Source organism: Macaca fascicularis, chromosome 12 (assembly GCF_037993035.2).
Source record: "Macaca fascicularis isolate 582-1 chromosome 12, T2T-MFA8v1.1".
Taxonomy (NCBI): domain Eukaryota; kingdom Metazoa; phylum Chordata; class Mammalia; order Primates; family Cercopithecidae; genus Macaca; species Macaca fascicularis.
Genome location: NC_088386.1, coordinates 126,208,413 through 126,234,903, shown reverse-complemented (window position 1 = coordinate 126,234,903; position 26,491 = coordinate 126,208,413). Strand labels below are relative to the sequence as shown.

The window sequence follows — 26,491 nt, the reverse complement described above, 5'->3', positions numbered from 1 at the left end:
ATTATCCGGCACTCCCTAGTGAGATGAACCCAGTACCTCAGTTGAAAATGCAGAAATCACCGGTCTTCTGTGTTGCTTGCGCTGGGAGTTGGAGACTGGAGCTGTTCCTATTCCAGTAATTGCTTTTGTTTTTGTTTTTGAGATGGAGTCTCGCTCTGTCACCCAGGCTGGAGTGCAGTGATGCAATCTCGGCTCAGTACAAGCTCCACCTCCTGGGTTCACACCATTCTCCTGCCTCAGCTTCTTGAGTAGCTGGGAGTACAGGTGCCCACCACCATGCCTGGCTAATTTTTTTTTTTTTTTTTTGTATTTTTAGTGGAGGTGAGGTTTCACTGCATTAGCCAGGATGGTCTTGATCTCCTGACTTTGTGATCTGCCCACCTTGGCCTCCCAAAGTGAGTAATTATTTTATAAATTTGGGAACTCCACTATTAGGTGCATATATATTTAGGATTGTGCTAGTATCGTGTTGGACTAGTCATTTTATCATTATATGATGTTGCTCTTTGTCTTTTTTAACTGTTGTTGCTTTAAAGTCTGCTTTGTATGATGTAAGAATACCTACTCCTGCTCACTTTTGGTGTCCATTTGCGTGGAATATCTTTTTTCACCCCTTTGTCTTAAGTTTATGTGAGTCCTTATGTGTTAGGTGAGTCTCTTGAAGATAGCAGGTATGTGCCTGGTAAATTCCTATCCATTCTGCCATTCTGTATCTTTTAAGTGAAGAATTTAGGCCATTTACATTCAACATTAGTATTGAGATGTGAGATACTATTCTATTCATCATGCTAATTGTTGCCTGAATATCTTATTTTTTTCATTGTGTTATTTTTTAATAGGCCCTGTGATATTTATGCTTTAGGGGGTTCTATTTTGGTATATTTTGATGTATTGTTTTAAGATTTATAACTCCTTTTAGCAGTTCTTGTAGTACTGGCTTAGTAGTGTTGAATTCTGTCAGCATTTGTTTGTCTGAAAAAGACTTTAGCTTTCCTTCATTTATGAAGCTTAGTTTCTTGGATACAAAAATTCTTGGCTGATAATCATTTTGCTTAAGAAGGCTAAAGATAGGATCCCAATCCCTTCTAGTTTGTAGGGTTTCTGCTGAGAAATCTGCTGTTAATCTGATAAGTTTTCCTTTGTAGTTTAGCTGATGTTTTTGCCTCATAGATTCTTTCCTTCATCTTGACTTTAGATAATCTGATGACTCTTTGCCTGAGTGATTATCTTTTTGTGATGAATTTTCCAAATGTTCTTTGAGCTTCTTGTATTTGGATGTCTAAATCTCTAGAAAGGCCAGCAACGTTTTATTTGATTATTCCCTCAAATATGTTTTCCAAACTTTTAGATTTCTTGCTGAGGAACACCAATTATTCTTAGGTTTGGTCATTTATCATAATCCTAAACTTCGTGGAGGCTTTGTTCATTTTTTCAAAAGTTCTTTTTTCTTTGTTGGATTGGGTTGAGAGCCTTGTCTTCGAGTCCTGTAGTTCATCTTCTACTTGTTCTAGTCTATTGTTGAAACTTTCCAGTGTATTTTGTATTTCTCTAAGTATGTCTTTCACTTCCAGAAGTTGTGACTGATTTTTATTTACAATATCTATTTCTCTGGAGACTTTTCATCCATATCCTGTATTATTATTTTAATTCCTTTAAGTTGGTTTACACCTTTGTCTGGTGCCTCCTTGAGTAGCTTAATAATTGACCTTCTGAATTCTTTTTCTGGCAATTCAGAGATTTCTTCTTGGTTTGGATCCATTGTTGGTGAGCTAACATGATCTTTTGGGCATGTTATAGACCCTTGTTTTGTCATTATCAGAATTGTTTTTCTGGTTTCTTCTCATTTGGGTAGACTATGTTAGAGGAAATATCTGAAACTAAAGTGCTGCTGTTCAGATTCTCTTGTCCCACAGGGTGATCCCTTGATCTGGTGCTCTCCCCCTTCTCCTATGGATGGGGCTTCCTGAGTGCCAAACTGCTGTGATTGTTATTGCTCTTCTGTTATTGTTATTGTTATTGCTCTTCTGAGTCTAGCCAACCAGAAGAGCTACTGGGCTCTGGGCTGGTACTAGGGAGTATCTGCAAAGGGTCCTGTGATGTGATCTGTCTTCAGTTCTCCCAATCATGGGTACCAGCACCTGCTCCAGTGGAGGCAGCAGGGGAGTGAAGTGGACTCTGTAAGAGTCCTTGGTTGTAGTTTTGTTTAGTACACTGGTTTTCTCAAAGGCTGGTTATGCTAGCAGTGAAGTTGCTACTTGGACAGACTCAGGACCTCTGGTTACCCAGGATGTTACAGGCAGTATAATTAGCTGTTGTTTTCTCCTTCCTGGAGCAAGGTGGTTCTGTTATGAGTGGCTGTAATGACTTGAGTTGGCTGGCCTTCAGCCAGGAGGTGGCACTTTCAAGAGACCATCAGCTGCAAGTAATATGAGGGGGATACAAGCTTGACCTAGGTTCACTAGATAAGTATTCGGGTTTCTCAGGTGATGGGTGAGGTCATAGAGCTCCCATGAGTCCGTGTCTTTTGTCTTCAGCTACAGGGGCAGGTAGAGAAAGACCATCAGCTGGGGGCAGGGTTAGGTGTGTCTGATCTCAGATTCTCAGACAGGGCTTGCTGTGGCCATTGTGGGGGATGAGGTGGGTGGCTTGCAGGCTAATGGAGTTATATTCCAGAGGGGATTATGACTGCCTCTGCTGCTTCATACAGTTCACCAGATAAGTGAGGGAAGCCGGCAGTGACAGGCTTCACTCAGCACCCAGGCAGCCAGCAAGGCCAGTCTCATGCCCGCTATGGTGCCCAACAGCCAAGAGAGCCAAATTTATATCCAAGCCTCCTTTGCCTGGAGCTAAGATCTTGCCCCAGCAACAAGTGTCCCCACTGAGAAAGCAAGCAGGGCTTTCAGGTCTCACCCCTCCCTGCCTGCCATGGCTTCTGTGTTTATATCTGTACTTCAGGTTCACACCCTCATATTCTGACCAGGAAAATTTGTGCTTGGTCAAAATTATCACAAAGTTCAGCTGGAAGCCTCCTTCTCCCCATGGCTCTCCCCAAATTGTACTGGCTGCCCTCCGCAAGGACTCCTGTGAGATAAAGTCAGAAATGGCTTCCCTGGGGACCGAAGTGCCTATAGGGGTCCTTGGGGAAAGCACCTCTTCCTGCTGCTTATTCTGCTTTTACATTTCACTCGGCTCTCCAAATTCATTTCAGCTCTAGGTTAGGTGAAATCCTTCTCCCGTGATCCGGATTTCCAGGTTCCCCAGTGAGGATATGTGTTCAGAGGTGGACTTTTTCCCTCTCACACTTTGAGAACTCACAGTTTTTCGGCTGTCTCACAGAGTTTGCAGTGGCAAGCCACTTCTTTTAAAGGGTGTGTGACTTCCTTCAGTTTTGCTGGTATATTCCTGCAGTGGTTCTTGGAGCAAAAGTTCACAATGTGAGTCTCAACATGCTGTTCTGTCCATCCGAGTAGGAGATGCAAGTTAGTCCTGCCTCCTATCTGCCATTTTGTTCTCCAAACCCATATCTTTCCAAGAAGATATTTGATTTCTCTGGTTCTTTTGTTGTTGGTCTGGCTGTACATTAGACCCATCTCAGGAGAGTATGTAAAATGCTAATGTCCTGAACCGAACACCAGAGATTCTGAATCATTGGGTCAGGGTTGAGGCACAAGCACTGATATTCTTCTTTAGGTGACAGAATAGGCAATTCTATATATCAGAATTGGTACATCTGAGGATCTTAAAAAAAATCCTAATGTTCAAGTCATACGTAGTCCAGAATGATTAAATTAGAATTTCCCCAGAAGTGGGATCCAGGAAACAATATTCTTTTAAAGCTCTTCAAGTGATTCCAGGCTGCAGGACAACACGAGATTCAACCTGAGCAAAGTCTGGTTATGGAGGCATGGGGATATAACAAGTCAATGTTGTTACTGGCCTTGGAAAAATTATTAACAGTGACCATACCTTTGCTGGAACTGTTTCCCTCTTCTCCCCACACATATCTGGCTGTGGGATGTGAAACCTAAACCTCCATGCCTAGTCCATCCAAAATCAACCACACAAACACTGACTTCTAGGGCTGTTTTAACTGTTGAAAAGTCCCTCAGTTGGCCAGACATCAAAATTAGTGTGGATAAGACCTAAATCTTGTTGGAGGATTGCTTTGGAGGTAAAGTGCATATAAAACTACTTGAGCATCCCTCCTCTGTTAAGTATCATGTGTCAGTGCTATTGCATGATATTCTATGTGAGTGCTGTCCCCCAGAGTTGTGCAAGAAGGTGACCCTGCCTAAAACAGACATCTCATTGCAATGAAAAGAATCAAACCATGATTTCATTTAGAGAAGGGACTCATCCATGATTTTGGCAGAACCCAAAACAGGCAGTCATATAGCAAGCAGAGAATGGATGGGGCCATGGAATCAGAAGGGTTGCTTAGTACTGAGCACCAGATAAGCAGTTGAGTTAAAATGCCTCAGGATTTGCTAGGTCATGCTGGTTTCAGTCCTAACCAGCTCAGCATGCTAACGGCTTACCTGAGACCATCCATAGGAGCTCTGTAAAAGACCCCTCACCCTGTATGTACTCCTTTACAGGGCTAATGGCAGGATCCACACCTTGAACATAATAGCCCAACCTGGCCTGTTCCTTCTGGCTGATGCTTATGACCATCTTCAGCTCTACCTGCAACTTGGAGTACATTCTGGGGACTTTCCCTTTCACCCACACCCCTTACTTGAAAATGCTATTATCCTTTCACATTTGCTCCTTCCCCTTACTCACCAGGCCAGCCCTACTCATTACCACTTCAAGCTCTGTCTCAAGAGACCTCAGTGGTATAGAGCTCAGCCTCCTACACTCACTTTCCAGGGGAAATAAATAAGGACATTGGAAGGTTTCTACTGAAACAGATGGAAAGGGTGCTTTCACACTGAGACATCGAAGGCCCAGGCACATCTACCTGGCTTGGGTGATGCATCTGGCATTCTTTGGTCATCACACACAGCAACATACTCCAACTGAGACTGAACATGCTTCAGGGAACAGCAGTCATGACACAGAACATATCCCTGGAGAAAGGAGTGGAATATTCTGGGGGTCATAGTTCAGAATTTGTACTTACACAAGGGTCAACTGAAGTATTGTTGTGAGACTTCAGTATTCTCTGTTGAAAAAAACAGAAAGATTGATTTACAATATTGAATGTAATGTTTCCATCTATCATTTGTTTAAATTTAAATAGTCATCTTTGAAGGGATTCAGGAACCAGTTGTAAAAAAATAATTGGGAAGAGAAGAAGACGAGAAGAAGACCTGCAGACTGGGATGGCTCCAGTGGTTTAAGTTCCTAAGTAAGCAAACTGAAACCTGATATAAACAATAAAATGAAACTAGAGACTTTACCAACTAGAATCTGCCATCTAACCTCTAATTATCATCTTTCCATGATAAGCCAGTAAATTTAGTTTTCCTGACTTACTCCTTTGTTGGCCTCACTGTCTGGGCTGCTGCAGCAGAGCTCTCTGAACCTCTCCTTGTTCTGAGTGCTGCCCAATTCATGAATCGCTCTTTGCTCAAATAAAGGCTATAAATTTTATTTTGTCTAAAGTTTTATTTTTTTAAACAGCCTTCCCTTTACCTCATATCTGATTTTTGGGGCCTATATATCTACTGAGAGAATAAAAAGTGCCCAAGTACTACTGTTCAGCCCAGTGCAAGTCCCATTCCCTGCAGGGAGTCTGGACCTAGTTTGCACAGGCCAATTCACAGAAACTACTTGTCCTCTTACTCCAAGGGGCCCTCAGGCATATTTCCTAAACTTGGCCTTTGTGACATCCCACCCAGAAGAGCTGCAATAATAATCAGGCTGAGGACTTATCCCCCACAGCCCCCTGGGATCACAGGGCCCAGAGTCCTGGAGGCTATGCAGTGTCCCAGAGAAGAAGAACACTGCTTTTTGCAGCTCCCCTAGGGACACAGCCCTGGTGATAAAATGCCTCCAAGGTCCTCTGTGCTGTAGCTCTTTTTCCTGAAAGTCTCCCGCTCTCCCTTCTATCCAAATCACAAAAAGATGTCAGGTTGACTGACTTTTCAGAGGTAACCCACTATATTTATTTAGATGGCTTTTGGATATCCATTGCATGACTTGGCATCCTTCCCTTCTGGGATACAGGCAGCTTTAGCTTCTATCTGTAGCCCAGGGACCAGAGGCCATAAACAAGTGTGATTCAAAGGACAAGCACTTGAGAGGTGACCTTGTCACTGAATGCCTCTCTGACTGGCCTAGAATCTCCAACCCAACCCAGTTGTAATTCATCCATGTTGACAATAAATTTAAAACTTTTTTTTTTGAGACAGAGTCTCACTCTGTCACCTAGGCTGGAGTGCTATTATGAAATCACAGCTCACTACATCTTTGAAAACCTCCCAGGCTCAAGTGATCTTCCCACCTCAGTCTCCTGTGTAGGTGGGACCACAGGTGTGCACCATAATGCCAGGGTAATTTTTTTGTTTTTCTTTTATTGGTAGAGATGGTATCTCACTATGTTGTTCATGTTGTTTCTCAAATTCCCGGGCTTAAATGATATTCCCATCTCAGCCTCTCAAAATGCTGGCATTATAGGCTTAAGTGATCATGCTTGGCTGAAATAATTTTTGAGTTCAATCTTCTGTAATGGTCATTGGCATTTCATAGGTACTTGATAATCATATGTTGAATGGGTGAATAAATGAATATTTTTTCACTTAGAAATTACTGGAGGCCCTCAAGCAAACATTAGCATACAATGATTATTCTGGGTGAGTGTATCAGATGGTTTTACAATACCTCAGCTGGACCAAAAGGTTTATGTGGCCCTTGTCATGAGCTAAGATGCCATCATGTGGCACTGGTAGTGACACTGAAATTTCCCAAAGCCAAATGGCCCTGCCAGAAGCTCTGAGAGGCACAGAGGACCAATGGAGTTCATAATGGATCGTGGATCTGCCACTTAAGGGGCGTTCTGTTCTCCCCATGAGAAGACACAACATATAGAGGCAACTGCAGCTTGTTGCTGCTAAGTGTTGCACCCCAGAAGAGAGGGAGAGTCGGTTGGTTGGAAATTGCCAGCTCATTTGGGTCATCCAGGCTGAGTTACTCTTGGCACCTGGGGAAAGGTAGAGATGCTAGTGTTTAGTGTACTCACTGAATAGGTACATAATAGTTTCCCTTTGGGAAACCCAGTGGATGAAATATCTCAGTGACTGAGAATTCAAATCAGCCAGTATATCTGATCATATAAACACCTGAATCCCAGGTTCCCAGTGGAATATGAAGCTCAGTGGCTAGCTATGTGTGAGCTGTTTTAGAAATCTGTGAATGTCTTGAATGCGCATTTCTACCTGAAGTGCATAAGGATGATATTTTTCTCTTCCCCCTCCTCAGGTTCTCATTCAAACCCAGTCTTGGAAAAATATCACCTTGTCCTGAATCTACACTGCACTTAATCTATTTGTTTGTTGAGTTCTTCAAGAGAGGGAAAAATCACTTTCACAGATAAAAAGCAGGTCGGCACAGTCCCTCTGGTAGAGCCAAAGAGGTGGCATCAACATAAAAGATTTTCCTGGTCAGCCCCTCCTATAAAATACATTCGCCTCTGGAGATCTTTGTCCTCGGTGGCACCATTGTGGTAACAGGAAATAATTTCATCTTGAGAAGACATTCTGTGTGTCTGTGTGTACATTTTTTTGGAAGGTGAAAGAGGATGTGAAGGATCAGAAAAGAAATATTCTTTTTGTTGCCTATTTCATGAAATGATATATGGTTTCATGTATGTCTCAAATGGATGTGAGCAAACATCTGCTCCATCCTATTTCACTAAAGTTAGAAAATAGTAACTTCAATGAAAAAAATCTGAATTTTGAGTTGAAGATGATCCTCTCACCTTATTATGAAATATTTTATGTATCCCATGACCATGCTTGACTTTCCAACTTTGGAAAGTTGCACCCTTAAAACATCTGCATCTATTGCTAAAACACATCCAGGAGGTCCATTTTGATGGCTCCTTATCATCTTCATATGAAATGATTGATCCAAAGAGGACCTAGCTTTATATACATTTAGCATTGAAAATTAGCAACTCTGAAGGAATACATGCAAAGTGTATTTTAAGGTGGGTAGTGATGAAGGTGAAAGCTTAATTATATTTACCCAATTTCAGACCCCATAAAATAAGATTTTGTGCATGTTAAATCAGTTACGTGACATGAAGCTGTAGAAAGCTATGTAATAATCACCTTTTTTTTCCTGGAATATATTCTTGGAGGATTAGGCAGAAATCCATTCTGAAAGACAAAAAGATTCAGGTATATGGTCAGCCTGTGTTTCTGTTTTGTGAGTCTGGCATTTCCAACCTCCTCCCAAATCTTTCTATCTGAGTGTTCCACTGCCAGCTCAAACCCAGGGTGTCTAATGAGAAACCATCTCCCTCTCTTCACCTGTGCTTCTTCTAGACTTCAATCAACAGAAGCCAGAAAAGCATCTTCAGGACCATTTTCCCTTCTCTTGTGCTTCTTTCCTAAGTCCTAAGAGGTTTTCCTTCACAATCTCATACCATCTATCACCTCTTTTCCAGTCCCACCAGTGCCACTCCAGCTGGAGTCCCTACACCACAGCTATCCAAGCAGCACACACTTATTGGCTGCTACTGGGTATCAGTAACTCTGATCAATCTTGGGCACATGAAGATGGGAAAACCTAAAGGGGTCTACAGACAAAAAGCACTCACAGAATAATAAATATAAAACAGTGAATGAAAGGCCTTAGTAGAAAGGCCTTAATAGAGGGCTCAGGAGCCTTGGGAAGTGATGACCCATGGCCGGGTCAATGAACATTCAGGAAGGGGTCACACTTGAACTGAGCATTCTGAATTGAGTATAGGTTTGCTAGGGGGAAAGCCCCATGGCTGTCTAAAATGCTGTTTTACGGCTGGGCGCGGTGGCTGTCGCCTGTAATCTCAGCACTTTGGGAGGCCGAGGAGACCTCCCACTGGACACCAGGAATTCGAGATCAGCCTGGCCAACATGGCAAAACCCCATCTCTACTAAAAATATAAAAATTAGCCTGGCATGGTGGTGCACGACTGTAGTTCCAGATACTCGAGAGGCTGAGCCACAAGAATCACTTGAACCTGGGAGGCAGAGGTTGCAGTGAGCCAAGATTGAGCCACTGCACTCCTGCTTGGACAACAGAGTGAGACTGTCTCCTAAAAATAAAATAAAATATTGCTTTAAATATCATTTCCAATCCTAGAAGATTTCACTGAATCCTTGTTATCTCAATTATAGGTTTAAACTCCTTAGCCTGGCATGAAAGCTCTCCACAAACTGCCCCAACTGTTATAGTATACCTAATTGCTCACAATCTGTGCTACCTAAATCCACAGAGCTACTTTTGCCATGGTTCTGGTTTGCATGGCATTCTGGCTTTTATGCCATTCTTTCTCTGAAGTGTCTTCTTCCACTGCTTGACTATCAACTCCTTTCCTTCTTTCAGTGCACAAAGCTGTCTGCATGCACCCTAGTCAGAATGACCCTTTCCTCCTTCAAGCTGCTGAGCCTATCCTGATGGAGCCCCTGGTACAACATGGATGTGTTGCACTGTAGTGTGGTTACGGATATGGGGTCCCTCTCTCCTGAGTGAGAGGAAGAACCCACTGGCATCAAGGCTTTAGCAATAACCTAACAAATATTTGGTGAATAAACAGTACAGTCTCCTCATTATTAGGGAACAAGAACGGACACAGGTCTGGCCCCTTGTCATTGGAATACCTCTATCAGCCATCGTAGGGGCCACCCGCCACAGCGCACACTCAGCTTCCAGTTCTTTGATCTTGCGTGGCCTCCTTTGATTTCAAATTCCCTGGGGGTGAACCAATTTCCATCCTCACTCTGTATACACTTCACCAAGATTCCTGTAAGACCAGGGTAAGTTGATTCTGAGCCCTCTTTGTTCCCAGCACTCAGACTGTGGCCACTCACCACACTGGATCTACAGCCACCCAATTTCTGATCAAGATCAATAGCAGGAGGGTCTGGCCTTCCCTCTCAGACTTCAGAGGCCTCAAATCCAGCCTGAAAGTCCACTCTAAGGATATTTCCTGGCGGCAGTGCACATTTCTTTGATCTTCATCCATGAAGAAAGTGATGGTTGTCAATAAGAGCAACCTTTTAAGCATTTCAAAAGCACTTACAGAAGGAAAAGCAAGTGATTCTGAAAGATCAGAGGATTCCAATTTTCTATTCAAATTTGGAAGTAGAGACCAGGCCTGAGTCTCCAGATGGCTGTGAGGGCAATGTTGGAGGCAGAATCCTCAACTTGTGGCTACAGATGGGTGCCCTGTGGCTCAGGGGTCACTCCAGCAACATCTGCATTCTCAATTATAACATGTTTTATGCAGTTTAGTGGCATTAGTGAACAGAGATTTTCACACCCCTGCAATTGTGGGTAGCTGATATTAAAAAACTAATTGTGAAATGTTATCCAATAAAAAATTTAATTTATATGTAAAAGATAGTCACATGCTCAATACCATTAGCCATTAAGGAAACACAAAGCAAAACCACAATGAGACACCATGTCACACCCACTAGGATGATAGGATGACTGTAATAAAAAAGACAGACAGACGATAACAAAGTTGGTGAGCATGTAGAGAAACTGGAGCCTTCACACACTGCCAGTAGGAATACAGAATAGTGCAGCCACTGTGAAAAACACTTTGGTGATTCCTCAATGAGTTCAACATAGAATTACCATATGATGCAGTAATTTTTCTCTTGAATATATACCCCAAATAATTGAAATATGTTCACACAAAACTTGTTACACAAATGTTCAGGACAGCATTATTTATAATAGCCAAAGAGTGAATATAGTTCCAAATGATGAGTTTATAAACAAAATGTGGTATATCTATACAATGAAATATATTATTTGTCAATAAAAGAAATGAAGTACTAATACATTCATTATAGAAGAACTTTGAAAATACCACAATCAGTGAACGAAGGCAGTTAGAAAAGGGCATGTATTATAGAATTCCATTTCTAGAAAGGCCTACAATAGGCAAACTTATAGAGCAGAAAATAGATTAGTGGCTGCTTAGGTGGGAATGGGCATTGACTGCTAATTGTTTAGAACAAATTGTTCTAAAATTAGACGATAATGATGGCTGTACAATTCTGTGAATATACAAAAAAACAGTTGATCTGTACACTCTAAGTGGTGAGTTGTATGATATGTGAACTATATCTCAGCAAAGCTGTTTAGAAATAGTCACAATGCAATAGACATTTTTGGGCAAAGTTTTATAATTTACAGTAAAAACATGTAAATTTACATATTTTACATCAATATGTAAATTAATTCTCACAGCTACATCATGAGGCAGGTTTCTTATTATTGTTCCCTCTCTTGGATGAGAAATTTCAGGTTCAGAAAGGTTCCCTTCTCTATTCAGAATGGAACAGTCACTCCTGGCACAGCCAAGGCTGGAACTCAGGCTTCGTGATCCCAAATTCTGTGATCATCTTCCTATACCAAGCACCCTGCCCTCGTGATGGCACTCCAGAATGGAGAGAGAATATGAAAGTTGAGGTTGAAGGCCTCTTCATTTTTCTGTCTGATTCAAAGTAAAATACGTGACATTTTCCATCTGTGAACTGACGTTCCTGCACTTCTCTTTGGTTCTTTGGGCAACCCCTGAACACTCCATGTGCAAGTCAGCATCTAATGGGCGTGATTTCTTAAAGTCTGAAAACATCATCTTAGAAATCCCTTCCTCCTTCCCTCAAGCCAAACTGGGGCCAAACTCCTTGAATGATGTGTAATTCACACGATAATTCCCCACTACTTGTGATGCGTTCAGATAGGAGCTGCAATTTAAAGAAGACCATGAAACCCACCTTGTTTCAATTTCTTCTTATGTAAAATTCCCTTCACCCCACCACAGGTCACCGGAAGCAAAGGAGCCTTAAAATCCACAGTTTCATCTTTGTGCTTTCTTGAAGCTGAAAGAGAGGATTTCTTCATTCTGTTTCACTTTGCAAAGGCACATCCCCCCTCCCTCCCTACTGAGGTAATTCCTAGAAAGACACAAGGGATGCTTAGGAAATTCTATTCCAAAAACCTCTAGAGTTTCAAAGTCTTTCTTCCAAGTGGCATTTTTGATACATAATTACAGAATGTCTACCCCAATTTCACCTTTCAAATTTCATACAAAATAGAATACTTTAGCAGAGAACTTAGACTTCAGTAAAACTGGTTTAACTCCTAATCTAGTAAGCTCCACTGATTCTTGTATGACAATGAAACGCAGTTGCTGTCACTGTTCTGACAGGAGCTCTCCAGCTATGCTGCTTTGCTGCAGGTAGGTAGCCTTAGATGAAGCCAGAGATCATATTCAATCTCCCAATTTGAGCACTGACAGGGCAAGCAGGGACAGGGTAATGATAGGATAACCTAATGGAGATGATGTCTGCCTTCTATTTTTGTTCTCTGCTTTAGTTCATTTCTCCATCCTGTCAGCTTTCCTTGTAGCTGAGAGAAGAGCTCAGGGAGCTCTAGAATAATCTGAAAATTATATGGGGTGGCAGGTGGGGGACTGGAGACCTGATTTCACAGAGAAGGGGGTGTAAGGTCTTCAAAGGAACTCCAGGAGGGTGAGCAGTGAATCCTTCCCTTCCAACCAAAGGTGTAGGGCCAGGCATGGTGGCTCACACCTATAATCTCAGCACTTTGGGAGGGCGAGGCAGGTGGATCACTTGATGTCAGGAGTTCAAGACCAGCCTGGCCAACATGGCAAAACTCTGTCTCTACTAAAAATACAAAAATTAGCCAGGTATGGTGGTGCCCACTTGTAATCCCAGCTACTTGGGAGGCTAAGTCAGGAGAATTGCTTGAACCTGGGAGGTGGAGTCTGTGGTGAGATCACACCATTGCACTCATGCAATGTATGGGCTCATGTATGGGCAACAGAAGTCATGATAAACAGCGGAGCTGTCCTTCATCCTGAGACAAATTTTTAGAAAGGCAGACTATTAGGACTGGGATGGACTAATAAGAAAGATGGTTGGCCTACCTACAGAATGGAAGAAAATTTTTGCAATCTATCTCTCTGACAAAGGGCTAATATCCAGAATCTACAAGAAATTTAAAACAAATTTACAAGAAAAAAACAACCCCATCAAAAAGTGGGCAAAGGATACGAACAGACACTTCTTAAAAGAAGACATTTATCCAGCCAACAAACACGAATAAAAGCTCATCATCGCTGGTCATTAGAGAAATGCAAATCAAAACTACAATGAGATACCATCTCAAGCCAGTTAGAATGGCAATGATTAAAAACTCAGGAAACAACAGATGCTGAAGAGGATATGGAGAAATAGGTACGCTTTAACACTGTTGGTTGGAGCGTAAATTAGTTCAACCATTATGGAAGACAGTGTGGCGATTCCTCAAGGATCTAGAACCAGAAATACCATTTGACCCAGCAATCCCATTACTGGTTATACCCAAAGGATTATAAATCATTCTACTATAAAGACACACACACATGTGTGTGTTTATTGCAGCAGTGTTCACAATAGCAAAGACTAGGAACCAACCCAAATGTCCATCAATGATAGACTGGATAAAGAAAATGTGGCACATATACACCATGAAACACTATGTAGTCATAAAGAAGAATGAGTTCATGTCCTTTACAGGGACATGGATGAAGCTGGAAATCATCATTCTCAGCAAACTAACACATGAACAGAAAACCAAACATCATATGCTCTCACTCATAAGTGGGAGTTGAACAATGAGGGCACATGGACACAGGGAGGGGAACATCACACACCAGGGCCTCTCAGGAGTTGGGGGCTAGGGAAAGGACAGCATAAGGAGAAATACCTAATGTAGATGATGGGTTGATGGGTGCAGCAAACCACCATAACACATGTATACATATGTAACAAACCTGTACATTCTACACAGGTATCCCAGAACTTAAAGTATAAAAAAAGAAAAAGAAAGAAAGATGGTTGGCCTAATTCATACTCTTGCTTTCCAGATGAGAAAACTGAGACAAAGAAACTCAAGTGATCAGCCTAAGCCCACACAAAGAAAAAGAAAGTCTTAGGACACAGATCTCTAATCACAACTCTGTTTCACCCTTAGTGTACAACCTGTGGCTTTCTGTGTAGCCAGAGGAAGGTCAGCTAAATGATAAATATGGGTCGTGCCCTTTATATGGCAATGAACTATCTCCAGCCTTGAAATTTATCATTTCAGTGAAAGTAGCACTTTAGTGGCGCCTGAGCCCCTGGGGTCTGATTGTAGATCAATCACCAACTTACTTCCTTCTTTCCTTGATACATTTTGGAAAATGACTAAATAGGATAAATTTCTCACTAGTTAGTACAGCTTCATAAAACAATTAAGGAAATGGGTTTATTACTGAAAGTACAGTGTACTGCACAGGAAATTAGATGTTTAGTTATTGAAAGTACATTCCTCTTTTCTTTTTTACCTCTTGATCGGACTCTTTTCTGTGGAGCTCTGTCACTCTGAGTGAAGTGGGTTCTAGGTTTGCTTCTCTTTCTCCCTGAGAAAGTAGAATAATATAATCACAGTCATTTATGAGTATCTGTATTACACATATTACAGCTTTTCAAAAATTCCATTTAAATGTAACTTTCCAAAAGCCTGTTTAATGTATAAATAAAAATATTTAAACCCTAGCCTTTAAGGTATGAAGAATCAGATAGCTAATATTAGGGTCACTTTATATTTCATTTTCCTATTCTTATATTAGGAAAAAGACTAATTGAAAGCAGTATTTCACATATATCTCAAGCAAAAGTACAAATGCTTCATTCCATATTTTGAAGGTTGATTTCATATTTCATTTCAAATATATATATTTGAAATATATATGGCATATAATACATGTTAAACACTTACACATCCACTAATTTATTTAATCTTTGCAAGATCAAAATGATGATTACTGTCATTACAGAGACTAAAATATTCAGAGAAAATTGAGACAAAACTACAAAATTAAGTGAAGGCATTTGGGTTTCTCTTAGCAGAGACAAAACTGAATGACAGTTCTGTGAGTTAAGGGAAACCCTATTAGGAGTTCCATAGGTGAGATGTATGCTGCACATATCACATGGAGGGAAGATATTTGTACCTTTGTGCTGAAAGTAATAGTAAATGTGACCAGGGCTTTGTCCACATGGCTTTGGAGAAAAGAAATATTGGGATTTAAGAAACTAATCAGAAGAAAGTTAACCATGAGGAATGGGTAGAATTGAGACTTCCGCAGCCTTCATTCCAAATGGTAATTAAGGATTGACATGGCAGACGCTGCGGCCGACGAGGTTCTTCCGTGTGCATGTTAATTGGCTGTGGGTGGACATCTCAAGGTTTACTATCGTTCAAATGTGTTTTATTTTCCAAGGCAGGAAAGCAAAATGTTCCTTCCTTCTTGTGTTGAATGTCCACCATCCAATGACCACCATCTGGGGGTGCTGGTCAGGGTCATGTAGGCCCATGAGGAAATATTTTCCAGCCTACTCATTCCTAAGTACTATAAATTCTAAGCATATCATGAGCATATTAGGCCACCAAAGTAAAAAGGAGCAACCAGACCCAAAGTGGGCCTATGGCTTGGATATGAGAGTTTCATAGGCAAAATTGAGAAAGTCCCAAGCAAGTAGGTTGAGTTGAGCACCCACATCCTAGGACAATGCATTAGTCCATGTATGCAACCATAGAAAGAGTTAGTGGAACTGATGATGCCAGGTTCAGCCTTTCACTCGCATCCAGGTTGTAGAAGTAAAGCTCTATTTTCAAAATAAGTCAAGCTGTGATGCCTGACCCTTCCCCTTCCCTTGCAGGGCAGTTGATGAAAGCGTCTCATGGAAGAAAGAGCTAGTGATTGCGCATCAACCACTTGTAATGTCATTTCACGGCTGCACCTGTCAGGCAAGACACCTCCACACTCTGATCTCACCCCTCTCTCTCACCTCCCGAAATCCTGGATGGGACCAAGCCAACAGCTATGGAGTGGGGGTAGGGCCAAGAGAGAATAAGAGATCATGTCACCCCCAACTATATGTGTTCCAGACTAAGGCTTGCCCAGGCTGAAGGAGGGAAGGTGCTTTATTGTTTTTGTTTTTGTTTTTGTTTTTGTTTTTTTGCCTTCATCATGAAGTCTCCGTTAATACTTTTTTTTTTTTAATTATACTTTAAGTTCTAGGGTCCATGTGCACAACATGCAGGTTTGTTACATATGTATACATGTGCCATGTTGGTGTGCTGCACCCATTAACTTATGGTTTACATTAGGTATATCTCCTAATGCTATTCTGTCCCCCCTCCCCCTACCCCACGACAGGCTCCAGTGCATGATGTTCCCCTTCCTGTGTCCAAGTGTTCTCATTGTTCAATTCCCACCTATGAGTGAGAACATGCGGTGTTTGGTTTTCTGTTCCCGTGGATGCTGAAGAGGATATGGAGAAATAGGAACATTTTTACACTGTTGGTGGGACTGTAAACTAGTTCAATCATTGTGGAACACAGTGTGGCAATTCCTCAAGGATCTAGAACTAGAAATACCATTTGACCCAGCCATCCCATTACTGGGTATATACCCAAAGGATTATAAATCATGCTGCTATAAAGATACATGCACACATATGTTTATTGCGGCACTATTCACAATAGCAAAGACTTGGAATCAATCCAAATGTCCATCAATGATAGACTGGATTAAGAAAATGTGGCACACATACACCGTGGAATACTATGCAGCCATAAAAAAAGGATGAGCTCATGTCCTTTGCAGGGACATGGATGCAGCTGAAAACCATCATTCTCAGCAAACTATCACAAGAACAGAAAACCAAACACCGCGTGTTCTCACTCATAGGTGGGAACTGAACAATGAGATCACTTGGACACAGGAAGGGGAACATCACACACCGGGGTCTATTGCAGGGTCGGGGGAGCAGGGAGGGATAGCATTAGGAGATATACCTAATGTAAATGATGAGTTAATGGGTGCAGCACACCAACATGGCACATGTACACATATGTAACAAACCTGCACGTTGTGCACATGTACCCCAGAACATAAAGTATAATAATAAAAAAAAAAAAATGTATTGACCTGTAGGGCAAAGGGAAAGCGGCACAAACTTTATCTTACCCCTAATCTTGGAAAGGCCTTTCAGATTCACGTTCGCCTTCTTTTCATTCGAGACCACCTGGCCATTGCCTTTGCTGTTTTCTGGGGATAGGCAGGGGAACATGTATTAATAGAACTGGGCAGAAAAACTGACAGGCTGGACCAAAAGCAAGTGAGGGAGTCCTGGGTTTCATTCTGGATCCCCTTTTTTCAGACAAGGAACCTCAAGCAGGTGTCCAGAGCATTTTCTGCTTTTGAGATTGTCGACTTTTAAGTTACACACAGGATTTAATTGTACATTGAAGTCTCTTAGAATTTGTCTACATACACACAGACTTAAATGAAAATGTTATAATGATTCAGTCCAAACAAATTTTCAATTTGAAAACAGCCATTCTTAAAATGCATGCAACCCCCCCTTTTTTTTTTCTTTCCAAACAAAGCTGTCACATCCACCAACCAGGCAGCCACATCAACTGGCAAGATTGGTAAAAATTAACGATTTTCAATAGGACGCTAAAATCTTACTATTTTAGATCCACTGATTCAAAATTGACAATCATTTAGAAAATGAGACTTAGCCTTCATCGTCTAGAAGAAAGGAAGTCCTCAGACCATGACTAAAATAAATTTCCAAGATTTCAGGGCCTGATTATAAAGAACATATGTATTTACAGGAAATTCAGAAAATAAAATGATATGAAACATCACCATCTGGAGATAGCCACAGATGAGGATGGCGATCTCCAGATGATGATCTGTGCAAAAATATTCTCCTACTCTTTTCTTTTTGCATATGTTACTTTTTGAATAACACTTTTTCATTAAAAATGTTGGAGATTTATAATATTTTAATATACACACATACATTTGAAAACCACAAATAAAAATATAAATATTGCTTCTATTACATTGACCAAATGTAACTACTACATATATTTTTATGAATGAACTGTCATCCACTTTTCTATATTAATGTCTCTTTATATATACAGATAAATAATTACATGTGCATCTATCAGGATACATAAAAATATACTTCAGAAGTATAAATTTCACATAAAATATGGTTATACATATATATATTTTTACAATTGTGTACACATACACATACACCCTGATTTCTTCATTTAGTCCTCTTCGGAATGTCTTTCCAAATTAATAAAAATTTCTTGAGCTAGGAAAGAAAGTCATACTGAGGATGATAACACCTCCTTATTAACTGTGGGCCTCCGGACTATTACATGCATGAGAAACCATTTTGTTGAAGCCATTGCATTCTCAGGCCTCTTTGTCACAGCCTGTTAGTCTACATCCTAACTGATACAGGAGGTACAGAACTCTCCTGGCCGTCGGGAACTGCAGGCTTTCAAGAATACAATGGGCAGTGCCCTAATAAACTCAAAAGCTGTAACGACTTCACTTTGCCTGCTTACCATGTTGTTGGACGTTTTTCTGCATTCTCCTTCTTACTCTGGTCCAGCAATGCCCCCTCTTTTTTCCTTCAAACCAAAGAGAATAAAGTTAATTATGCAGAGGTATAAATATAATTCTTTGAGTTTTATATGCCAGTAAGAGTAAAGGTTTTTTTTCATACTTTGGTCCGCAGGAATGGGGCAAAATACTTTAGGATCAGTGTAGCAGTGTGGAGGTTGAGTACAGAGTTATATTTTACCTCTGCATGAGCCTTGGGCCATGGGCTTGGGAGAGACTATAGGAGACGACCTTCCTTGAAACAAAATTTTTAATAGAAAATTAACTCTTGCTGGCACCTTAGAGTGAATGATAACTGTTGTTTCATGTTCCTTTTTCAAGTGTTTGTTGTGTAAATGCAAATGTGCAATGAGAAGGCATCCTCCTTGAAGCTGATGATGTTATAAATAATATTCTATATTGGAAGTTGGGAGATATTCTGAACTTGATGTAGTGAGTTTTCATTATGTAATTACATACTCATTACAGAATCCCTATATAATTTCATTAAATAATCTCAGCAGTGCCTCCACACTGTCAGCCCTACTTCAGGCTGCAGAGCAGCTGACTCCAGGAATACTGTTGTGACCCCAGAAACTCATCAGTGTCCTGAATCTGGCTGTCTGGACCATTTGCAGTCTGATGTGCCCTTTATCTGAAAAGTGACTCCACAGTGCACTGCCTTTCTGACTATCCCTCATCTCCTCCTGTCCGCACACTGTGGGAGGGCAGTAGGCTCACTGAAGGAAGCAGCCCCCAGAAAGGGATCACCTCCTTCCTGGATAGTGACCAGGACAGAAGTGGTAGAGGCTGCAAGTGTTCTGTAGACCTATCTTGAAGATTCAGGATTCTGTTGCGACCATTCCTAAGGATGATGCCTCATCCTTTCCCCTACCAGCCTGGTGGGTATGGCCTTCAAAGAGCCTAGGGATTCAGATTTAACTCCAGACACATTTTATGAAAATGCTTTTCCTCTACTATCTAATTTTGTAGATGGAAAGTCTAAGTGAGAAAAGGAGATGATTAGGATAAAAGATGAAGGTACAGCCACTGGAGTGGTATAGCAGATTTTGCAGCAGTGAAGCAAGAGCAAAAATCCAGACATCTAAAGAGGTATGGGAGAAAGAGGAGCATTGGTGATATCTGTCTTTCAGAAGAACCCAAGGATCCTTTGTCCAGAAGGAAAATACCCTGCTCCAGTGCTCCCACCTCTGAGAATGCTGAGTCAGCCTCTCTGCACCAGCCTTGAGACGGCAGGGGCTGGGTCCAGCTTCTGAGGTCCCACATTGAACCCTCTAGACATTGTCCCTACCACTATTCTCAGTCATTTGTTAGAGGGGGGCTGCCACCTGGTTGGTGTCATGGACAAATAGGACAGATTGGACAGACTGTCCTCAAGCAGTCCCTCCAACATGCCCACCCTCTCCCTAGCCACACACACAAACAAATCAAGGATGAACAGAACTGGGAACTCCAAGGCTTACAGCCAGCCAGGGACCACGTAGGAGACACTGTTCACCTTCCCCCTTACTAATGTACATACCACTCAAGGAAGCCCAACAATTGTGTACACTTTCCTTCTGGGAGCCCCACGTGTACCCTGGGGATTGTACTTCTTGTATGAAAGCCAGGCACTAATTGCCTCCCTCATGTAAGGGCTTGTACCTTAGAGGAGGTCATAAGGGACCTAAATCGTTTACAGTTTATGAAATGTGTGTGGGTACGGGTGTGTGTGTGGATATGGGGTCTCGCTATGTTGTCCAGGCTGGTTTTTGAACTCCTGACCTCAAGTGATCCTCCTGTATTGGCCTCCCAAAGTACTGGGATAACATGAGTGAGCCACTGCACTGGGTCAAAATTTGTTAAATGTTGTAGGAAAAAAATTGAATGGATGTGGACCCATGGGTCCGACTATCAGAGTGACTGACCGGGTGGTGTCTTCATGGGGAAATTTGCCAGAAGCAAAAATGTGGGGCGAATTTGGTGGAAGGCCATTCTCCATGGCATTTCTACATGCCTCAGAGTATCACTTCAAGGATATTTGAATAGCAAAGCAGTCTTGGAAGCTAGAGATCATGTAGCCTCCAGATTATAGGGCAAATGTATCCCTGACCACTATAAAATAGACAACATCTCCCTCCTTAGACATTTTCCGGAGGAGATGCCTCCAGAAGAGATTTGCTTAAGATCCCCAGAGGAGATTTGCTTAATATCCCCAGAGGAGAGTTGCTTAAATTCCAGCTAAAAAGATAATGTCTCCCTCAGAGGTAAGGTTTGGGTATGTTTGCTATCAGTCCCCTTATAAGCCCATAGGTTTCCTCAGTGAAGCATTCTTCTACTGCAGCACACACCTGTGAGTGCAGCATCCACCTGGGCTTGCTCTGCACCATCCTTTTCATGGGTCTTGGGGGGAAAGAACTGATGTGTCTACTCTATATCTCAGCAATTTTGCTCCTAGGTATTTAAGCAAGAGATATGAAAAAACAGGAAGATTCCTACAAGAATGTGCTCAGCAGAGTTTTCATAATAGCAAAAAACTTTAAAAACTCGAGGTGTCCATCAATAGACTTATAAACAAAATTTGGTATATCCAGATAATGTACACTACTTAGCAATGAAAAAGAACAAACTACTGAGACATCCAACAATATGGATGAATCTCAAAAACATGCTGTGTGAAATAAATCCCACTCTAAAGAGGATATGCTATAAAACCTTACTTATATAAAGTTTTTAAAAACCCAAATTATCATAGTTAAAAAGAAGAGTAGTGATTGCCCTGATGGGTAGTGGGTGAGATATACCAGGCAGGGCATAAGGAACCTTTCCATGTGATGGTCATGTTCTGTATCTTGATAAGAATTTTGATGGTGCAGAAAAAGGCAGTTACAAGAACTCATCAAATGGTATACTTAATACTCGTGCATTTCATTGTAAATTTTATCTTAAGAAAAGAATTCTAAATAAATACTGAACTCTAGTTAATGATACACATGCCAACGTATTTGAGGGGGAAGAGTGCTAATGTCTGCAGCCTTGAAATGTTTCAAACTTGACCACCAGTTAGTGAGTGGATAGAGAAATGCATAGATGAATAGAAAAGTGATAAAGCAGGAATGATACAATGTTAATTGTGAATCTATGTGAAAGTATATTGATGTTTAGTATACAATTCTCCCAAGTCTTCTGTATGCTTAAAATTTTCATGATTAAATTTTAGGGAAAAAAAAGCTTTTAGAGAGAAAGGACAGAATATTTACCAAGAAGTTACAGTTAGTTACAATAAGAAAATAATTTTTATTAGCCGCACCATAGATTCCAGAAAATAATATAGTAATCACTTTACTATACTGAGAAGAAATAAATTATTGACCTAGAAGTTTTAATGTAGCTAAGAAGTTCTATCAAAGTAAAGACAAAGTTGTACATCCAACACTTAGAGAGTTTACCACTTAGAGATCACTCACTAGAAGAAACAAAGAATTTACTTCAGCTAGACAAAAAGTGAAACCAAAGAAAAAAAACGATGGTGAGAATACAAAATAATTTTTTTAATTAAGTAAATATCAACTGTAAAAATGATAATAGTTTCAAAATTTATAGTTAAAAATAAAATATTAAACAATAGCCAAAATGGTAGAAATGGGGTGTTCAGTTTGTAGCGAAACCATGATAAGCTCCTTGTCAACTTTTGGGATTGGGGCATAATTTAAAACATTACAGAAATTTTATCTTTAATTTCTAAACCAGCAGGGAGAAAGGGGAGAATATATAGTTTTATACCAATCCATTAGAAAGCTGGAAGGAGACATGAAAAACACAAATAAAGTATGGTCAACAATACCACAGAAGATATAGGTCCATATACATCTGGAATCTCAATAAATGTAAATAAATTTAAATTTACCTATTAAGAAGCTAGGATTATCAGACAAAATTACAAAAGTTAAGTGCAGTTACAAGAGACATAAAAGAAAGCTGAACAAGAGGGCATCACATAAAGTGAGTGAAAAATATTTTTAAAAAACCATAAAAGTTTGCGTAACAATGTTAGTACTCAGCCAAAGAGATTTTAAGGCAAAAGCATTAACAGGGATAAAGCAGAATGCTGTATAATGACAAAAGAAAAACATCCATTAAGAAGTTATAAATCATGAATAGCCCCAAAATATTTAAAGTAAAGCAACAAAATAAAGAGGAATTGGCAAATATACAACCATGTGCGAGAATTTAACACATTTGTATGCAAATCTGATGGAGCAAATAAAATTTAAATTACTGTGGACACGAATTTAAACAACAAAGTTGTGCTTGATAAAAAAGACACATGGAGTGAAGCCAGAGCCTAACAAATAGTTCAAATGTACATTATTCTCAAGGGGCAGAAAACATTTACAAACATTGACCACACATTAGGTTGCCAAAAAAAAAAAAAACAAAAAAAACCTTAATTTAGGGGTGGTATATGCCTGTATTGTCACTTATTTGGGAGTCTGAGGCAGGAGAATCACTTGAGCCCAGGAGTTTAAGGCCATCCTGGAACACACAGTGAGGTCCCATCTTTTAAAAAACAAACCAGCAAAAAACAGATCAGCTGTTGTCAAGAACTAGAGAATGGAGAGACGAATACAAGTGGATTTTGGGGTGATGGAAATGATACATGTCATGATTGTGGAGGTATTTACATAACTGCACACATTTGTTAAAACAAATTTGATTATACCTTAAGGTGATGAATTTGTTTTATGTAAATTACAGTTCAATAAAGCAGATAAGAAAAGTAGACGTGTGGAACATCTACATAAAGAAAATCCTGTTATTGGTGTCCTTATCAAAGATTACTTGAACATACATGCATGAGTTTATTTCTGGGTTCCCTATTCTATTGCATTGGTTTATGTGTGTTTTTATGCCGCTACCATACTGTTTTGATTACTCTTGTTTTGCAACATAGTTTAAAATTAGACAGTATGATGCCTCCAGCTTTGTTTCTTTTTTTTTTTTTTCAAAATTACTTTGCCTATTTGGAGTCTTTTATGATTCGATACAAATTTTAGGATTCCTTTTACCTATTTCTGTGAAAAATGTCATTTAAATTTTGATAGAGATTTCATTGACTCTCCAGATCACTCTGGGTAATACGGACATTTTAACAATATTCTTCCAGTTCTTGAACATGAGATATCTTTCCATTTATTTGTATATTTTTCAATTTCTTTCATGAATGTCATAGTTTTCAGTGTGCAAATATTTCACCTCTTGTTAAATGGGTTCCTATTTTATTCTTTTTGTGGCTATTGTAAATGGGATTGTTTTCTTAATTTATTTTTTGGATAGTTCATTGTTAGTGCATAGAAACACAACTGATCTTTGAATCCTGCAACTTTACTGAATTCATTTGTTAGCTGCAACAGTTTTTTTATGAACTCTATAGTGTTTTCTACATAGAAGATCGTGTCATCTGCAAACAGAGACAATTTAACTTCTTTCCAATTTGGATGGCTTTTTTTTTCTTGCTTACTTGCTTTGACTAGGACTTACATCACTATACTGAATACAGATGTCAAGAAGGGGCATTTAATCTTGACAAGGGTGCCAAGAATAAATAATGGAGAAAAGATAGTCTCTTCAATAAATGGTCCTAAGAAAACTGAATATCCACAAGCAAAAGAATGAAATTACTAGCATTTTATCACAGTAGATCCTCTCAAATCCTGCTGCTGCTTTATCAACTAATATTTTCTAAATCCTTTGTTGTCATTTCAACAATGTTCACAGCATCTTCACCAGGTATAAATTCCATCTCAAGAAACTGCTTTCTTTGCTCATTCATAAGAAGCGACTCCTCATCCACTCAAGGTTTATCATGAGATTGCAGCAATTCAGTCACATCTTCAGGCTCCACTTCTAATTCTGGTTCTCTTGGCTGTTTCTGCCACATTTGCAATTACTTCTTCACTGATGTCTTGAGCCCTTCAAAGTCATCCATGAGGATTGTAATCAACTTCTTCTAAATTCCTGTTAATGTTGATATTTTGACCTCCTCTCATGAATCATTAATGTTCTTATGGCACGTAAAATGGTGAATCCTTTCCAGAAGGTTTCCAATTGACTTTGCCCAGATTCATCAGAGGAATCGCTATGTATAGAGACAGTTATAGCATTACAACATGTAATTCTTAAATATTAAGACTTGCTAGTTGAAATTACTCTTCGATCCATGGGCTGCAGAATGGATGTTGTGTTAGCAGGCATGGAAATAACATTAATCACCTGTACATCTCCATCAGAGCTCCTGGATGACTAGGTGCACTGTCAATGAACAGTAACACTTTGAAAGGAATCTTTTTTTCTGAGGAGTATGTCTCAACAGTGGGTTTAAAATATTCAGTAAACCATGCTGTAAACAGATGTGCTGTCATCTGGGCTTTATTCCAATTATACAGCACAGGCAGAATAGATTTAGAATAATTCTTAAGGGCCCTAGGATTTTCAGAATGGTGAATGAGCATTGGCTTCAAGTGAAAGTCACCTGCTCCATTAGCCTCTAACAAGAGACTCAGACTGTTCCGTGGAGCTTTGAAGCCAGGCATTGACTTCTCCTCTGTAGTTATGACAGTTCTAGATGGCATCTTCTTCCAATAAAAGGCTGTTTAGTCTACACTGTAAAACTGTTGTTTAGTGTAGCCACCTTCATCTATGATCTTGGCTAGATCTTCTGGACAACCTTCTGCAGCTTCTACATCAGCATCTGTTGCTTCGCCTTGCCCTTTAATGTTATGAGACAGCTTCTTTCCTTCAACCTCAGGAACCAACATCAGCTAGTCACAAACTTTCCTTATGCAGCTTCCCACATCTTTCAGCCTTTATAGAATAGAAGAGAGTTTAGGCCTCACTCTGGATTAAGGTTTCACTTAAGGGAATGTTGTAGCTGGTTGGATCTTCTATCCAGATCACTCATACTTTCTCCATATCAGCAATAAGTCTGTTCCACTTTCTTATCATTTATGTGTTTACTGGAGTAGCACTTCATAACTTGGCTAATTATTTGCTGCAACAGGCCTAGTTTTCAGCCTATCTTGGCTTTTGACATGGCTTCCTAACTAAGCCTCATCATTTCTAACTTTTTATTTAAAGTGAGACACATGTGACTCTTCCTTTAACTTGAGCCTTTAGAGGCCATTGTAGGATTATTAATTGACTTAATTTCCATATTTTTTTTTTTTGTCTCAGGAAAGAGGAAAGTCCAAGAGAGGGAGAGAGACTGGGGAACAGCTGGTCAGTGAAGCAGCTGAAACACACACAACATTTATTAGGTTTGCCATCTTATACGAACACAGTGTGTGGTGCCATAGACAGTTAGAATAGTAACATCAAAGATCATTGTTGTCACTTTTCATACTACCATAACAGGAATAATAATAATAATAAAGTCTGAAATCTTGCGAGAATTACCAAAGTGTAACAGAGACACAAAGTGAGCACATGTTGTTGGAAAAAGGGCACCAATAGACTTTTTTTTGACACAGGGTTGTCACAAACATTCAATTTGTAAAACTCACAATATTCTCAAAGTACAATAAAGCGAAGTGCAATCAAATGAGATGTGCCTGTACCACAAAGAAACCTAAAAGAATAACATCAAATATGACAACACACATAGGTGACATTCAGTATATGTCACATATAAGTATTCTTGTTGTCCTAAAGCATGGAGAAAAAAAGACAACACACTGGCAAAATATAAGTTCCAAGCACTCATAGAAGAAAAAGTAAAAATGGCCA

At 40.1% G+C, this 26,491-nt stretch overlaps 1 protein-coding gene across 8 annotated transcripts in view; it reads right to left on the bottom strand.

The window, feature by feature from the left end:
• Positions 1 to 26,491, bottom strand: part of SP140 (SP140 nuclear body protein) — an 86,747-nt gene that overhangs the window by 16,978 nt on the left and 43,278 nt on the right. For 7 of the 8 annotated variants that reach the window (XM_065526200.2, XM_065526203.2, XM_065526201.2 and 4 more), the window contains 7 exons: positions 18,670 to 18,735; positions 17,255 to 17,335; positions 14,564 to 14,638; positions 11,949 to 12,053; positions 9,813 to 9,955; positions 8,280 to 8,327; positions 5,126 to 5,167 (listed from right to left, as the gene is read on the bottom strand). In XM_065526200.2, coding sequence (XP_065382272.1) covers positions 5,126 to 5,167; positions 8,280 to 8,327; positions 9,813 to 9,955; positions 11,949 to 12,053; positions 14,564 to 14,638; positions 17,255 to 17,335; positions 18,670 to 18,735 — 560 coding nt within the window. The remainder of the gene's footprint in view (positions 1 to 5,125; positions 5,168 to 8,279; positions 8,328 to 9,812; positions 9,956 to 11,948; positions 12,054 to 14,563; positions 14,639 to 17,254; positions 17,336 to 18,669; positions 18,736 to 26,491) is intronic. The other variant, XR_012421546.1, reaches the window with a different exon arrangement.